This window comes from Carcharodon carcharias, chromosome 4 (genome assembly GCF_017639515.1).
Source record: "Carcharodon carcharias isolate sCarCar2 chromosome 4, sCarCar2.pri, whole genome shotgun sequence".
Taxonomy (NCBI): domain Eukaryota; kingdom Metazoa; phylum Chordata; class Chondrichthyes; order Lamniformes; family Lamnidae; genus Carcharodon; species Carcharodon carcharias.
Window position 1 is genome coordinate 109,395,351 of NC_054470.1, and position 17,511 is coordinate 109,412,861.

The window sequence follows — 17,511 nt, forward strand, 5'->3', positions numbered from 1 at the left end:
CGGTGGGACGGGCTTCACTTGAACCGTGCTGAGAGCAGTGTCCTGGCAAATTGAATAACTAGGGCTGTAGAGAGGGTTTTAAACTAAATGAAGTAAGGGGAGGGTTCTGAAGGGGGGATACATAGGCTAACAAAGCAAAATGATATGGTAGCATTGCAGGGCAGCTATTTAGGTATTGATACCCAGAATGTGACAAGAAGGGAAAGAGTGTACAAACATAAAAAAACTGCAGCAAATAGGATCAAAGGGGGGAAAAATGACAAAAAGGAAAAATCAATGGCTCTTTACTTAAATGCACATAGTATTCGGAACAAAATAAACAAATTAATGGCACAAATAGAGGTTAATGGGTATGATTTTATGGCCATTAGAGACGTGGTTACAAGGAGATCAAAGCTGGGAACTAAATATTCACAGGTATGTGACTTTTCGAAAGGACAAGCAGGAAGGAAAGGGTGGTGGGGTAGCTTTGTTAGTACAAGGTGGAATATGTCCAATAGCAAGAAATGATCTTGGATCAGAGGATGTAGAATCTATACGGGTGGAGGTAAAAGATAAGGGGAAGACGACACTGGTGGGGGTAGTCTATAGGCCGCTAACAGTAGCAAAGATGTAGGACAGAGAATAACTCAGGGGATAATGAGGCCACGTAAAAAAAGCAGTACATTAATCATGGGTGACTTTAATCTTCATACAGATTGGGAAAATCAAATTGGCAAAGGTAGGCACGAACAAGAATTCATCGAGTGTATAGTTTCCTAGAACAATGTGTTGTGGATCCAACCAGGGACCAGGTTATTTTGGACCTGGTAATGTGTAATGAGGCAGGTTTAATAAATTATCTCAGACTAAAAGATCCCCTAGGAAACAGTGACCATAACATGGCAGAATTTAGCACTCAGTTTGAGAGTGAGAAACTTGGGTTGGAAACAACTATGTTAAACTTAAATAAAGGTAATTACAAAGGAATGAGGGCAGATTTGGCTGGAGGGGACTGGGAAAGGAGTTTAGCAGAAAAGACAGTTGATGAACAATGGCAGACGTTTAAGAAAATTGTTCATGACTCACAACAAAGGTATATCCCAATGAGAAAGAAGGATTCTAGGAAGGGGATAAACCAACCATGATTAACCAAGGAAGTTAAGGATAGAATCAAATTGAAAGAAAAAACATCCAATGTGGCAAAGATTAGTGGTAAACCAGAGGATTGGGAATGTTTTAAAAACCAACACAAGATGACCAAACAAAATAAAGAGGGAGAAAATAAACTTTGAGGGTAAACTAGCAAGTAATATAAAAATGGACAGTAAGAGCTTCTTTAAATATATAAAAAGGAAAAGAGAGGCCAAAGGGAACATAGGCCCCTTAGGGAATGAGGCTGGGGAAATAATCATGGGGAACCAGGAAATGGCAGAGGAGTGAAATTAATACTTTGCATCAGTCTTCACGCTAGAAGACACTAATAGCATGCCAAAAATACTACATAATCAAGGGGCAAAAGTGGGGGAGGAGAAAAATACAATAACTATCACTAGAGAAAAAGTACTAGGGAAACTAATGGGGCTAAAGGCCAATAAGTCGACTGGACCTGACGGGTTGCATCCTAGAATATTAAAGGAAGTAGCTACAGAGATAGTGGGTACACTGGTAGTAATTTTCCAAGAATCCTTAGATTCTGGAAAAGCCCCAGAAGATTGTAAAACTGCCAATTTAACACCTTTATTCAAAAAGGGGGACAAAAATAGGTAACAGTAGCTAAATATCTGTCACTGGGAAAATATTAGAGTCTATTATAAAGGACGTAGTAGCAGAGCATTTAGAAATGCATAATATAATCAAGCAGAGTCAGCATGGCTTCATGAAGAGGAAATCATGCCTGACAAATTTATTAGAATTCTTTGAGGTAACAAGCAGGACAGATAAAGGGGAATCAGTAGATGTAATATATTTGGATTTCCAAAAGGCGTTCAATAAGGTGCTGCACATAAGATCTCATGGTGTTGGGGGTAGCATATTAGCATGGATAGAGGGTTGGCTAACTGATAGAAGACAGAGACTTGGGATAAAGGGGGTATTTTAGGGATGGCAACCAGTAACTAGTGGAGTGCCCTAGGGATCAGTGCTGGGGCCACAATTATCTACAATATATATTAATGACTTAGATGAGGGGAGGGAAGTGAATTTACTATTGCCAACTTTGTGGATCACACAAAAATAGGTGGGAAGGCAAGTGGTGAGGATGACACAAGGAATCTACAGGTGGGGCATAAACAGGTTAAACAAGTGGGCAAAAACTTGGCAGATGGAATATAATGTGGGAAAATGTGACATTATGCATTTTGCCAGGAAGAATTGAGGAGTTGAATATTATTTAAATAGAAAAGACTGCAGAAAGCAGCAGCACAGAGGGATTTGGGAGTCCTCATGCATGAATCCCAAAAAGCTACCATATAAGATCAACAGGTGATAGGGGAGGCAAATGGAATGTTAGCCTTTAATTCAAAGGGCATGGAGTATAAAAATAGTGAAGTCTTGCTAAAACTATACAAGACACTAGTTAGACCACACCTAGAATACTGTGAACAGTTTTGGTCCCATTATCTAAGGAAATATATACTGGCATTAGAGTCAGTCCAGAGAAGGTTCACTACGTTGATCCTGGGTACGGAGGGATTTTCTTATGAGGAAAGGTTGAGTAGGTTGGACCTGTACTCATTGGAGTTTAGAAGAATGAGAGGTGACCTTATTGAAAGATTTTTAGGAGGCTTGACAGGGTAGATACTAGAGGTTGTTTCCCCTTGTGGGAGAGTCTAGACCAGAGGGCATAATCTCAGAAGGGGTCACCCACTTAAGACAGAGATGAGGAGGAATTTCTTCTCTCAGAGGGTACTGAATCTGTGGAACTCTTCACCACAGAGGCTTGTAGAGGCTTCATCATTAAGTATACTCAAGGCTGAGATAGATAGATTTTTAATCAGTAAGGGAATCCAGGGTTCTGGGGAAAAGGCAGAAAGTGGAGTTGAGGATTATCAGGTCAGCCATGACCTCATTGAATGGTGGAGCAGACTCAATGGGCCAAATGGCCGACTTCTGCTCCTACGTCTTATGGTCTTTCGTCTAGAGAGGGAGACTATAGGGGTGATCCCATAAAGTTCCTTCATTTGCAAATTACACAATTCACTTGAATGCAAAGGAAGATCCTTCCATTCACTGTAAAGACACGTACTTCTTTAACTGGCTTCTGGTCATCTCTGTCCATGACCTTAACTCCCTCACCTATAGACCCTGTTGCCACCAATTCCCCTCACTGCCCTCCACAGCCTCACCATCAAGAAACTTCAAGTGATGCAGGACTCCAATAGCTGCCTCCAGCACCCAATAAAACCTTTGGCCGTACTTCATTTTTGAATCCCTCCGATCAGGTTTCCACCCCTGCCACAGCACTGAAACAGTCCTGATCGAAGTTGTAAATGACATCCAACCTGACTGTGACAGTGGTAGACATACCTTCCGCATCCTTCTCAGACCTGTCCAGCAGTTTTCTTTTTACACAGTTGACCACACCATCCTCCTCCAATGCCTCTCCAGCTGGGTGGGACTGCACTTGCCTGGTTCCATTTTTATCTATCCAGTCACAGGCAGCGAATTACCTGCAATGTCTTCTCTTCCCTCTCCTCCACCATTATCTCTGGACTCTCCCTGGATCTATCCTTTGTCTTCTCCTATCTTTCATCTATATGCTGCCCCTTTGCAACATTGTCGGAAAACACTATCTCACCACCGCCACCTCTTGATGCCTCCACCATCTGAGATTTGTCACATGGTACGTCAGATATCCAGTACTAACACCGCCAACTCTCAAGAGACCTTATATTGTTTTATTTGTTTTGGGGTGTGGACGCAGCTGGCTAGGCCAGCATTTATTGCCCATCCCAAATTGTCCTGGAGAAGATGGTGAGACACCTTCTTGAACCGTGGCAGTGCCTGTGGTGTAGGTACACCTGAAGTGCTTGGTTTCTGTAGCAGTTTGATACAACTGTGTGGCTTAGGTGGCCATTTCAGAGGGCAGTTAAAAGCTGTGGGTGAGGAGTCACATGTAAGCCAGACCAGATAAGGAAAGCAGATTTCCTTCCCTAAAGGACATGAGTGAAACAGATTGGTTTTTACAACAATCCAATAATCTTACGATCATTATTACCAAGACAACATTTCATTCCAAATTTATTAATTGATTGAACTTAAATTTCCCCAGCTGCAATGGTGAGGTATCAGCTCATGCTTCCAGAGCATTAGTCTAGGCCAAATCTCTAGGCTGTTGCTGAACTGGCCTCTTGTGCATTTGGTTGTAATCACTCCACCACTGGAGGCCACACCTAAAGCTCACTGCCTGAGGCCTCGAGCTCTGAAATTCCCTCCCTAAACCTCTCCCGCCTCTCTCCTCTTCTTATATCATTGCTTGAAACCCACATCCTTAACCAAGCTTTGGTCATCTGTCCTAATATATCCTGGTGTCAAATTTTGTTCGACAACATTTCCCTAAGCCAGATTTGAATTTCAAGTTTGTTAACTTTACTGTTTTTAATCAATCATGACCATCAATTTTATTTTACAGGCTGTTCTCTTCTGCCAGAGAGAGGCTAAACGATGGAATTGTGCCAAACTAGATGGAAGAAATAGATTTATAGGCAGCCACATCCACTATTACATGCACTACAAGTTAAATAAAGGATTCATTCGTTCTAGACTTCAGTTCAAGGCCTCATTGCCATAAATCCTGGCAGGAGCTTTCATTGGCCATGAAAATGCAAGTTTAGATTTCCCTTACACAAAACGTGAATTCACGCAGTAAATTATTTCCGGGAACACAGGCTGATAGCCAGGCACTAGAGGGTGCCGACGAGGTGTAAGCCTGCTCTCCCTTTGGATTTCCTCACCCATCCTCTTCATCTGCATTTATCATTTCTCCCAACCTCCAGCTGACTTCAGTGGTTTTACCTGCAAGAATTCCCAGCTGCAGCTCCAAACGCCATGCTCAGGTTTTCCACATCCTCAGCTGCTGCTTAGGCAGTCCAGTGCATTTCACTCAAACCAAGTTTCACTGGGAAAAAAGTGTTCAGGCACCAGTGTGGATGATAACCACCATCATACTCAATGAAAGAAAGATCCGCGATAAAAATGTGTAAATTTAGACCCAACCCAGTATGGGTGCAACGGGTTAAATGGCCTCCTTGCCTGTTTTAAATCCCTGATTTTTTTTTAAACTGAAGTCAACTCAAACTTTGGTCAAGCATTATTAGATTATATACTCGGCACCTCATCCAGGGACAGTGCAAAACACCTAATTTTGTATTCCACAGGCTGCTCTATGGGTCAGTTAGTTACCTGGGGAGTCAGAGGAGACAGAAGGGCATTGGGGAGACTACTTTACTGCAGTTGTGTGCAGGTGAAATGCTTGCTTACAAAATCAGAGTGTACATCATCAGAGATTTTGCAGCATTCACAAAGTCTCAGTTTTACTGAAGATAGCTTCTTTAAAATCAGTATACGCTTGAAAAATTAGTGTAATCTACTGCTCAGTGGGTAGCACTCTAGTCTCAGAGTCAGAAAGCTGTGGGTTCAAGTCCGACTGACACTCCCTGGGCAGTGCCGCACTGTCCGGAGGTGCAGCGCTGGGGGTGCCCCACACTGTCGCAGGCGTAGTATTGAGGGAGTGCTGTTTGTCAATGACGCTGTCTTTCAGGTGAGGTGTTGAACTAAAGCCTCATCTGCTCTCTCAGGTGGACATAAAATAACCCATGACACTATTTCGAAGGAGAGCAAGGGAATTCTCCCTGGTGTCATGGGCCCAAATTCATCCCTTAACCAACATAACAAATTACAACAATGACCACTCTTCAAAAAAGTGATTATAAAACTCTTTGGACTCTCATGAGGTTGTGCAAGATGACATATAAATGCAAGTCCTTTTTTCCTTAAATATCAGGAACAGTTCAAAGCCTAACATTTCTTAAGTCACTTGAGCAAAAAGTTCTGGCGGAAATCAGACCAGGTCACAGCTGTGTGCCTCCAGATAAAGAGAAGCCTCAGAGAGGTTTCTCTTAAAAAGGTCAGAGGTCTCCTCAGAGGACAGGAGCCATTTCTCAAGTGCTGTCTGTGCATTGAAGTCTTGCGCTGACAGAGTCAGCAATGCTTTCTCACTCCCCCATTATTGCAAGAATTCCAGATTCTGCTGTAAGAGTCAAGTGCTGGAATGTGTTTTCGAGAAACTGTGATTGATGTACCACACCAGAGTCACCTTGTCGGTACATGTCTCAACAATGGTTCAAATTCCATCCTGAAGACGAAAGAATTCTTCCTGATATCATGGCTGAATCAGGAGTAAAATAAATAACTCGCCTGCCGCAGACACAATGCCAAGTGGCTGGCCTGTTTTCCAGCCTTCTCTATACACGGAAAAAAAAAGTGTTTTATTCGCTTAGCGATGAGCAAGAGGATGACAGAATTATTGAGAAATTAAAGGTGGTGGAATAGAAAGTCACACCAGGATTTAAATAAAAATCAACAGGATCAATTCCGACTAAGAAAGCTGTCAGTTCTGATTCACAATACGGAGACTGATTTGGGAGGGTGAAAAGGGAAGAAAAAACTTGCTTTTATATAGCACCTTGTGCAACCACTGGTCATCTCAAAGCAGCAATGAAGCAATTTTTCTTTAAGTCTACACACTGGGTGTAATGTAGGAAATGCAGCAGCCAATTTACTCACAGCAAGCTCCCACAAACAGCAATGTGATAATGACCTGATAATCTATTTTTGTGATGTTGATTGAGAGACAAATATCTGACCGGATATCAGGGAGGACTCCCCCGCTCTTCTTTGAAATAGTGCAATAGAATCTTTTACATTCACCTGAGTGGGAAGGTGGGGGCCTTGGTTTAATGTCTCATTCAAAAGATGGCACCACTGACAGTGCAGCACTCCCTCAGACTGCACTGGAGGATCAGCCTGGATTTTTGGGCTTAAGCCCTAGAGTAGGATTTGAACCTGGAACCTTGGGACTCAAAGCCAAGATAGGCATTTCCAACACCTCAAATATATTCCTCCAAGGTCTTTATTGCTTTTAAGCCACTTTGTTGTACTTAGTGCAAATAGAATCCACACGTAATCCTGAAGGGCTGTAACCCCAGTAAACTTCTGCAGGGATAAAGCTAAGGAGAGACTGGTTCAACTGGGCCTGTATTCACTAGAGTTTAGAAGAATGAGACAGGGTCTGATTGAAATGTATAAAATTCTAACAGGGCTAGACAGACTGGATGCAGGGAGGGTGTTTCCCCTACTTGGGGGTGGTCTAGAACCAGGGGCCATAGTCTCAGGATATGGGGCAGCTGTTTAGGGCTGAGATGAGGAAAAATTACTTCACTCAGAGGGTGGTCAACCTGTGGAATTCTCTACCACAGAAGGCTGTGGAGACCAGGACACTGAGTATATTCAGAAAAGAAATTGATAAATTTTTGGATATTAGGGGCACCAATGGGTATGGAGAGAAATCAGGAATATGGTGTTGAGATAGAGGATCGGCCATGATCATAATGAATGGCGGAGCAGGCTGGAAGGGCTGAATGGTCTACTCTTGCTCCTAGTTTCTATGACGAGGATTAAGCCCTCCTGTACATTCTGCAGAAACAGGCTACTGCCTTTGTTCTGTTAGCAAATTGGTGAATGTGCTTCAAATGAACTGCTAGTGGATTAGAGCTGAGGATTTATTATTAAAGGCTGTCATGTTGAAGCCTTAACAAAGGCCACGTCAGTCTTTGCCTGCCAAAAGTCCGTGAAACTTCGACTGAAGTAACCCGGTCTTCATGGCGGAGATGGCTTTGCGAGGTGGAGAAAGCGAGCAATCAGCTGTCACAAACATTCCGCTATCCTCTCCCCAACTCTTCAATTATTCTAGGTTTGTCAAGATCAAGAGGAATGCCAAAAGGCTTCATACTGGTTATGTTACTGATGCTGGTCCACATTTAGTGTTACTAATGAAGTTAATGGAGTCACATCACCACCTCTTTCAAGACTCGTCAAGTTTCCTGCTTGGATTTCGTTTTAAAAGGAGAAACCTGTGGTCACTGCTGTCAGAGAGGTTTAGTGTTTCAAATGCAGTTAACAAAGTATAACAACTTGCATTTAAATTGCATCCTTAATATATTAAAACATCACAACGCACTTCATAGGACTGATTATCAAATTAAATCTGGCACTGAGCCACATAAGGAGATATTAGGACACTGCCAAAATTATAGTCAAAGAGATAGGTTTTATGGAATGTCTTAAAGAAAGAAAGAGACAGAGAGATTCAGGGAATCGATTACAGAGTTTTGAGTGCGGACGATGGTGGGCCAATGAAAATCATGATTATGCAAGGGGCCGGAATTTAAGGAGCACAGAGATCTCAGAGGGCTGAAGCGGATTAGAGAAAGGGTGGGGCGAAGCCTTGGAGGGATTCGAAAACCAGGATGTGAATTACACGCTTTACTCTTATTGCATTTCAAGAAGCACAAAACATTTACACAACAATCAAGTGAAATCTGATTTGACTTCTGTCCCCTGCAAAACCTTTACTTTTAATAAATAACAGGCCAAGACCAGAGTTGAAGAGAGTTTATGTTCTTGCACTAACTGTTGACCACCTCTTCCACTATTGGACAGTGACCCAAGACAACAGTTTTCTTGACCACTGGAGCACAATATTAGGAGATATTATTTGTTGTCAACCAGGACTGAAAGGAAGCAGAAGAAAAAAATCCTAACAAAAACAAATCCATCATGTACAAACCAACCTTGGCATCTTGGTTAGGGAGTGGATCTGTGGTCTTTGGTGCCTTACTGTTCATTCAGGGAGACAGTGTTGCTGTGCAACATGCATGTTGTAGTTTGGAGCTATGGATAGTGATTGTAGAGGCTCCAATTTTCCTTCCATCCCATGACTGACCAGGAATCTCTCCCATTCTTACTGCCTGCCATTGGCATGTGTTGGAAGGATTTGCAGGTTGATAATCAACCTGTTTGGCCACGTTATGAATGCACCTTCCTTGGCCATCAAGTCCTGGGGTGGGACTTGAACCCAGGGTTTCTGGCTCAGAGGCAGGGACGCTACCCATTGAGCCACAAGACCTCCAACTTGTGGTCTTGGCTGGTGGCTAAATGTCATCCAATGTATCTGGCACACAACTAGGCTTAAAGACCATTAAGTTTTGGGTACACAGCCACATTAATGAACCGTGCTCTGGAAGCAAACCTTTAGTTCCAGTGCATTCAACTATTTATTTCCCACGAGTCTCAAGTCGTGACTTGTACTAGAAGTTTCTTCGGTTTTCTCTGCACAAGCAAAGTCAAGGAGAAACCGATAACAGGAGATGTTTATTACTTAAGATTTACAGCACAGAAACAGGCCATTCAGCCAAACAGGTCCATGCCAGTGATTTTGCTTCGCACAAGCCTCCTATCACCACCCCCCAAAAATCTCACCCTTTCAGCATATCCTTCAGTTCCTTTCTCCCCCATGCGCTTTTCCAGATTCTGCTGCACCTTCTTGTGAAGAATATATATCTTACACATAGAAGGAAAATAGATCCTCAAAGATCATTGGAGCTCCTAGAAGTTTATTCACTTCAGATGACGATAAAAGGGACAGTGATTGCATTTCCACAAACAGTTACTGACAAACCACAACAGCCATGGACGATTGATCCAATGTGGAATTTATTGCCTAAATGAGTTTCATCACAGTTGTAAAGCCATGGGACATTCACATGATGCCAATGTTAACTGGATCCACGCCAGTTGATGAATCTACAACTAAGACACAGCTGCTTTATTTGCTGGAGAGAGTTTATTGACTTAGTTCACAGTCAACACTACACCAACCTCCCCAGTGTCCCAGCTATCCCTATTTATATGCTCTTTTGATTAATATGAAAAGGGGACAAATTAACAAAAGGTCAAATGAACTAGCAAAAGTGAATAACCCCTTAAAGGGGTACCTTAACTCAAGAACAAAATGTTAAAGGAAACTTACAAAAGTCAAATTAAAACGTGATTTTCAGGGTCAATGATGCACCCGTCCCTGCAGTGCCCACAGGTCATGGAAGGTGTACAAATATTTATAGGTGTATAAATAGCCATCGCCTGTTTAACAATGTAATTACCACTAAACCTTAACAGTATAGTTAACAAGACATTGACAGCCAACAGCGAAAATATCAGTGACTGGCTGAAATGAAATTTGTGAAGGGCAGAAAGTAGCAATGATAGTAAGGCAAACAATTACAGTGTCAGCTATGGCTCAGCTGGTAGCACACTCGCCCCAAGGTCAGAAGGCTGTGGGTGCAAAGTTCATTGCAGGAGATTTGAACACAAAAATGTCAGATGGCATTTCAGTGTCATGTGGAGGGAGTGCTGCACAGTTGGAAGTGCTAGCATATAGTTCCTAGCCACCCACTCAGGTGGGTGTAAAAGATTCCATGGCACAAGTTCAATTTCTCAATTTTTCCAGTGTCCTGGTCACTATTTATCCCTCAAACAACATGACAAAAAAAATTATCTGTTCACTATTGTAGAGTAAAGGGTTAATGGCTTTGTTAGTTAGGCAATGATGTTAAGCACGACATCAAGTTCCGATGTTCAAAGGAGCAAGACAGAACAGTCTGTGTCTACAAAACAAGGTACTTACCATGAAGTCTTGGGTGTAAATAATGTGAATAAATAGCTTAAGAAAAACTAAATACTGACTGTCTCCAAATCACTTGTAGAGTAAGTGAAACCTCATCAAACCAATTATCACAATACAATTTTTGGGAGCTTGCTGTGTGCAAATTGGTTCTGTCTTTCCTACAGACCATTAGTGGCTACATTTCAAAAATGCTCCATTGGCTACAAGCCTGAGACATGTTCTGAGGTTGTGAAAGGTGTTCTATAAAGGCAAGTCTTTCATTCAGAGGATAAGGAGAAGAGATTTAGCTGCAGGAGAGCACCAGTTGGTGACAAGCATGCTTTACATTTTGGCAGGAACAACATGGATTGGAAAATTACATTCAATGTTAAAACTGGAAAAGGAAGAGGCAGGTGAGGTTTCAGAAATGCAAATCTTAAAGTGAGAGAGCAAGCTCTTTTGGACAAAAACAGCAAATGGGGTCCGAGGTCATATAAAGAGGGACATCAAGTGCAAAAGCAAAGGTGTAATGTTAATTCAATGCAAATCATGGGTTGGGCTACAGTGAAAATAATTATTCCATTTATAAATACCCAGCTTTCTCACTCAATTTGATGGATGTCCCACAGCCTCCACATAGCAGCTGAGGCATAAACAGGCCATCCTAACTCAGAACTAGGCATTCCTTCACCTTTGCTGGTCAAAAACTGGAATTCCCTTCCTGACAGCGCTGTGTGCGTACCTACACAACATGGACTGCAGCAATTCAAGAAGGTGGCTCACCACCAGCTTCTCAAGGGCAACTAGAGATGAAAATTAAATGCTGGCCTTGACAATGACACCCACATCCCAGGAATGATAAAAACTAATAAAGCCTCAATGCAGTGACCTGGCTAAGAGCATTACAAGACATGAGTTGAAACCTAAACCCAAGAAAGTGGCAATGTAGTGCCCAGGACAAGCAATCAAGGATAGAACTTGATTAACTTGAGTGCAGCATTAATCAGTTGAAGATTGCAGTACAGTACGATGTATAGTTTAAAGATAAGTGTGATTGCCATCAGGCCAAACTTGTAATACAGTTGTGTGATGACAGTTGTTTGAAAAAGTCAAGTCTAAGCAAGCATCAGTATCCACCGTTTCTTTCATGAATCAGCTTAAGCACCTGTTGTCTTAAAATGTATGGAAATTAGTCACTGAAGATCCTTTCTCCACCCATGGCTCACAGTTTGGGTGGTTAAGGTCTCCCTGTTCTGTTCCACAAGCAAGTTATGAAACTATTCAGCAATGCGCCCAACAATGAAACAAGCCAAGGAGTATGGGAGGGTATCAGAGGGAGGTGTAATCTCTGATTGTCATCATGAACATCCCTGCTCCCTTACTGAGAGAAACACAGGTGGAAGACAGGCTGCCCAGGTGAGTATCCAGCTAAGATTATCGAAAGCACGTAGAAAGGAAAGGGATTCCTTGCCCTTCTGTTAAACATGAAATAACTTGGTTTGAACTCTGCAGTGCCAATTTAAATAAACCCTTTCTCAATGTTGTTTATTTACACAGAAATTATTTTACATTCCTGAATTAATTAAAATTGATAGCATATTTAACAATTCTTGTCCTTGTTTACAAAGCCCCCTGTGGCCTCATCCCTTCCTACCTCTAACCTCCTGCAGCTCCACAACCTTCAGAGATCTCTGAGTTCCTGCAGTTTAGGTCTCTTGCACCTCCTTGATTTCCACTGGTCCACCATTGGCAGCCATGCCTTCAGCTGCTTAGGCCCTAAGCTCTGGAATTCCCTCCCTGCACCTCTCACCTTTCCCTTCTCCTGTCAGACACTGCTTAACATCTCTTGCTTTGACCATCACTTTTGGTCATCCATTCTAATATATCTCTTCATATGGGCCAGTATCCATATCTGTTTGATAATGCTCCTGTGAATGTTCATCACATCAAAGGTGCTATATAAATGCGAGCTATTGTAATCTTCACAATAAGTTACTCTTCATGTAATCATAATACAGATGTGATCTTTTCTTTACCAAGTTGCACTTTCCAAGAATATATCTGATCACCCATTGCAAGTATTGATCGAAGCATATCTAATATTGACAGTACTCACGTTAGATAAGTACCCCTGGCGTTGATATTCATCATGAGATCCACTTTCTTCATTGGTGTGTCCAGGGTACCAGTTAGGTTAATGGCACTAGCATTATTTATCAAAATATCTATGCCTGTTGGAATAAAAAGAAAGGGTCCATCACCAAAATAGCTCATTTAGGCCTTGCTCAAAGCTCATCTCCCCAGTTTTTAACCATCTCTCCTGGAAGCACTCATGGCCCAGCAATAACCCCTCTAATTCATTCTTCATGTGTAGGCCCAGGTTGAGACCACTGATCGTCAGATGTCAGCTTGACCCAGTGGTAGTACGAGTCAGCAGGTCGTGGATTCAAGCCCAACTGCTGGACATGAGAAGGTAACCTAAGCTGGACATTACAGTGCAGTATCAAAAATGCATCATGTCGTAATCGGTGTCATCATTTGGATGAAGCGTTGGACAATGTAAAGGATTCCATGGGGCTAATGGGAGAGCAGGGGACTTTGGCTAGTATTCTGGCCAGCATTTATCCCTCGGCCAACATCACCAAAGCAAGTTAACTTAAGTGTAGAAAGCAAGGAGCTGTTTTTGAAGGCAAAAGCATGCTGCTTTGAGATGTCCCAAGGATGTAAAAGGCATTTACACAAATACAGGTTTCGTGTTTCTTTTTTTAAAAAAAAATTTGGTTACGCAAGTACCTCCTCCAAATCCAATCAGGCTGCTTGACAACACCAGACTGACACGCACGCACATGGATGAAGTGAAATCAGCGGCAGGGATCCTTTCCCCTTTACAAGGTACCAAGGGCATTCATTGCATTCTCAAGCCAAACCGTTTGCACTGTCACGTTAGTTATCTCACCCCCCATTAACAATTCAGGCAAAAGTACAAGCTTGGCACAAAACAAATTTTAACTTTGGGCCTCCTTCTGGTCTGCTTGACTTCATGGTCTTACTGGAATTCCTATTTTGTTTCAAAATTAAAGCTATTATCTTAAGAAAGCAATGCTTAGATTAAAATGTTTAGAAGCTGCTAAAAAAAACTATTTCTACAACCCCAACCATATAGCGTGGAATGACAATGGTGCAATGAAATAAGGAGCCTAAAGATCATGAACCCTAATACCCAAGTCATGGACCATGTAGAATGCAAAGGTTCAAAGGTAACCTGCCTGGGTACCTCAAGAACTCATCCTGTCCTGTACAAATTATGTAGTCTGTTTTTTCAAAAAAAGTTTTATTACTGTACAACAATTGGCATTTTATGTATTACCTTCAACATAAAAACATCTCGAGGCATTTTTCCCAAAACAGACGAAGAAGAAGAGGAAAGAAGAAAAAACACAAGAGATTAAGAGCGGGCGAAAGCTTGGTTTTAAACTTGGGTTCAAAAGCAGAAAGAGGAGAGAAAGAAGATTTGTACTGATATCAAAGCTCTCAGGGTATCCCACAGCACTTTACATCTAATGTGGTATCTTTCTGAACTGTATTTGTTGTAATATAGGAAACATGGGCAGCCAAATAGAGCACAGTAAGCTCCCACAAAAAAAAACAATGGAGGTAATGATCAGATAAATTTTTAGGTGTTGATTGAGGGATAAAGGTTATTCAGGACATCAGGAAGAACTCCCCTGTTCTTCTGCCAAATAGTGCTTTGGGCTCTTTCATGTCCACCCAAGGTGTCAGATAGGATCTCTCAAAAGACGGCACCTCCAACAGTGCAGCACTCCCTCAGTACAACACTGGGTATGCAATTCTGGGCTATGTCAAGTCACTGGGGTGGGGCTTGAACCCAGCACCTTCTGACCCAAAGGCCAGAGAGCTATCCATTGAGCCAGGGTTGGCATTGGATGGTTAAGGAGTCCAGGGAAGGAGCTTCAGAGAGGAAGGCTGAGTCAATGGAAGACTCTGTCACCATTGATGAGGCGATCTACAAAACTCTTGAGGCGCAGAACCAAAAGATCTGGGTGGGGAAACAAATCCCTATGAAGCTCATTCCTTGTCCCACCCAAACCATTGATCACCAAGTTCCACAGAATTAGCTGCCCACTTGTGAAGTCACAATTTAAAAAAGAGCACTTGGGGCGGGGAGACTTAATTTTATAAGAGCGGGGAGAGCACGGAGAGGGGGGAGATTTCATTTTTAAAAAGAGTGGGGAGAGCAGGGAGGCTTCATTTAAAAAAGAGCACAGAGAGTGAGAAGGCCTCATTTATAAAAGAGTGTGGAGAGCGGAGAGCAGAGAGCTCATGTGAAACCAGCGGCGGAGTGAAGACACGAACCACAACATGTGAGTGCAGGGAAAGCAACTGATCAGCAAGTAGGATTGATAAGTATTTCTAGTCCTTAAAGTAAAAGTAAGGTCTTTAGTTTGTGTTTAGGTCTCTAGCCTTTGCTTTTCTCTTTCTTAAAATTAGCTTAAGTAGAAGATCGATACTGGTGTTAAAAAAGTAATTACAATAGAGTGTAAAGAGTGGGGGATTCTTCAAGTTTAAAGAGCAGGGATACTAGAGTAATTACTTAATAAATTAAATAAAATACAATAGTGATGGCAGGACAGGTGATGTGTTGTTGCTGCTGCAACATGTGGGAACTGTTGGATACCAATATGATCTAGAGCGAACACATCTGTAGTAAGTGTTTGCAGCTCGAGGAACTTCGAATCCAAGTTGAGGAGCTGGGAGTCCGAGCTGCAGACATTGCACCACATCAGAGAGGGAGAAAGTTACCTGGACACTTTGCTCCAGGAGACAGTCACAGCCCACAGGTTAGATAATTAGAATTTGGTCTATGATCAGGGACATGAGGGTGTGACTGCAGGTGAGGCAGGTATGGAGACCCAGGGGGTAGCGTTCAAGGAGCCTTGGCCCCTGCAACCGCCCAACAGTCAGGAGGTTCTTGCAAGCTGTGTGGACAAGAGCGGGGACTGCAGGGAGGATGAGTGGACTGAGCATGGTACCGTGGTACAGGGAGCCATTCAAGTGGGGGGAAGGAAATAGGAATGTAGCGATAGGGGACAGTATAATTAGGGGGATAGATAGTGTTCTCTGCAGCAGTGAGCGTAAGTCCCAAATGCTGTGTTGCCTGCCCAATGCCAGGGTTAAGGGCATCTCCTCAGGGCTGGAGAGGAACTAGGAGCAAGATGGCAGGAATCCAGTTGTTGTTGTCCATGTTGGTATCAATGACATTGATAGAACTAGAAAGGAAGTTCTGCTGAAAGAATTTAAACAGTTAGGAGCTAAATTAAAAAGCACAATCTCCAAAGTAATAATCGAGATTACTACCTGAGCCACAGGCAAAATGGCATAGGGTAAATAAAGCCAAGGAGTTAAATGCATGGCTCATAGATTTGTGTGGGAGGAGTGGGTTTCAGTTCATGGGTACTGGCACCAGTGCTGGGGTTGAAGGGAGCTGTTCCAGTGGGACGGGCTTCACTTGAATCATGCTGGGACCAGTCTCCTGGCAAATTAAATAACTAGGGCTGTAGAGAGGGCTTTACGCTAAATAAAAGGGGGAAGAGTGGTTCTGGAGAGGGGATACGTAGGCTTACAAAGCAAAAGGATATGGCAGCATTGAAGGGCAGCTATTTAACTCCCAGAGTGTGGCAGGAAGGGACAGAGTGTACAAACTTTAAAAAAAAATAGCAGCAAATAGGATCAAAAGGAGGACAAAATGTTAAAAAGGCAAAATTAATGGCTCTTTATTTAAATGCACATAGTATTCGGAACAAAATTAATGGATTAATGGCACAAATAGAGGTTAATGGGTATGATCTTATAGCCATTACGGACACCTGGTTACAAGGAGCAGGGAACTAAATATTCATGTGACTTTTAAAAAGGACAAGCAGGAAGGAAAGGTTGGTGGGGAGCTTTGTCAGTACGAGATGAAATAAGAAATTATCTTGGATCGGAGGATGTCGAATCCATATGGGTGGAGGTAAGAAATATTAAGGGGAAGACGACACTGGCAGGAGTAGTCTTTAGGTCCCTTAACAGTAGCTATACTGTAGGACAGAGAATAAATCAGGAGATACTGATGGCATGTAAAAAAGACAGTACATTAATCATGGGTGACTTTAATCTTCATACAGATTGGGAAAGTCAAATTGGCAGCCACAAGCAAGAATTCATAGAGTGTACTTGGGACAGTTTCCTAAAACAATATGTTGTAGATCCAACCAGGGACCAGGCTATTTTGGATCTGGTAATGTGTAATGAGGCAGGTTTAATAAATTAGCTCAGAGTAAAAGATCCCCAAGGAAACAGTGACCATAACATGGTAGAATTTAGCATTCAGTTTAAGAGTGAGAAACTTAGGTCGAAAATAATGGTGCTAGACTTAAATAAGGATAATTAGAAAGGAATGAGGGCAGATTTGGCTGGAGGGGCCTGGGAAAGGAGTTTAGCAGAAAAGACGGTTGTGGACAATGGCAGACATTTAAGAAAATTGTTCATGACTCACAACAAAGATATATCCCAGTGAGGAAGAAGGATTCTAGGAAGGGGATAAACCAACCATGGTTAACCAAGGAAGTTAAGGATAGAATCAAATTGAAAGAAAAAACATACACCATGGCCAAGATTAGTGGTAATCCAGAGGATTGGGAAAGTTTTAAAAACCAACAAAAGATGACCAAAAAAATAAAGAGTGAGAAAATAAACTATGAGGGTAAACTAGCAAGTAATATAAAAACGTACAGCAAGAGCTTCTTTAA

At 42.3% G+C, this 17,511-nt stretch overlaps 1 protein-coding gene across 2 annotated transcripts in view; it reads right to left on the minus strand.

Annotated features, from left to right (window-relative positions):
* Window positions 1–17,511, minus strand: part of hsdl2 (hydroxysteroid dehydrogenase like 2) — a 111,766-nt gene that overhangs the window by 37,018 nt on the left and 57,237 nt on the right. For both annotated transcript variants that reach the window (XM_041186058.1, XM_041186057.1), the window contains exon 4: window positions 12,819–12,933. In XM_041186058.1, the coding sequence (XP_041041992.1) occupies window positions 12,819–12,933 (115 nt within the window). The remainder of the gene's footprint in view (window positions 1–12,818; window positions 12,934–17,511) is intronic.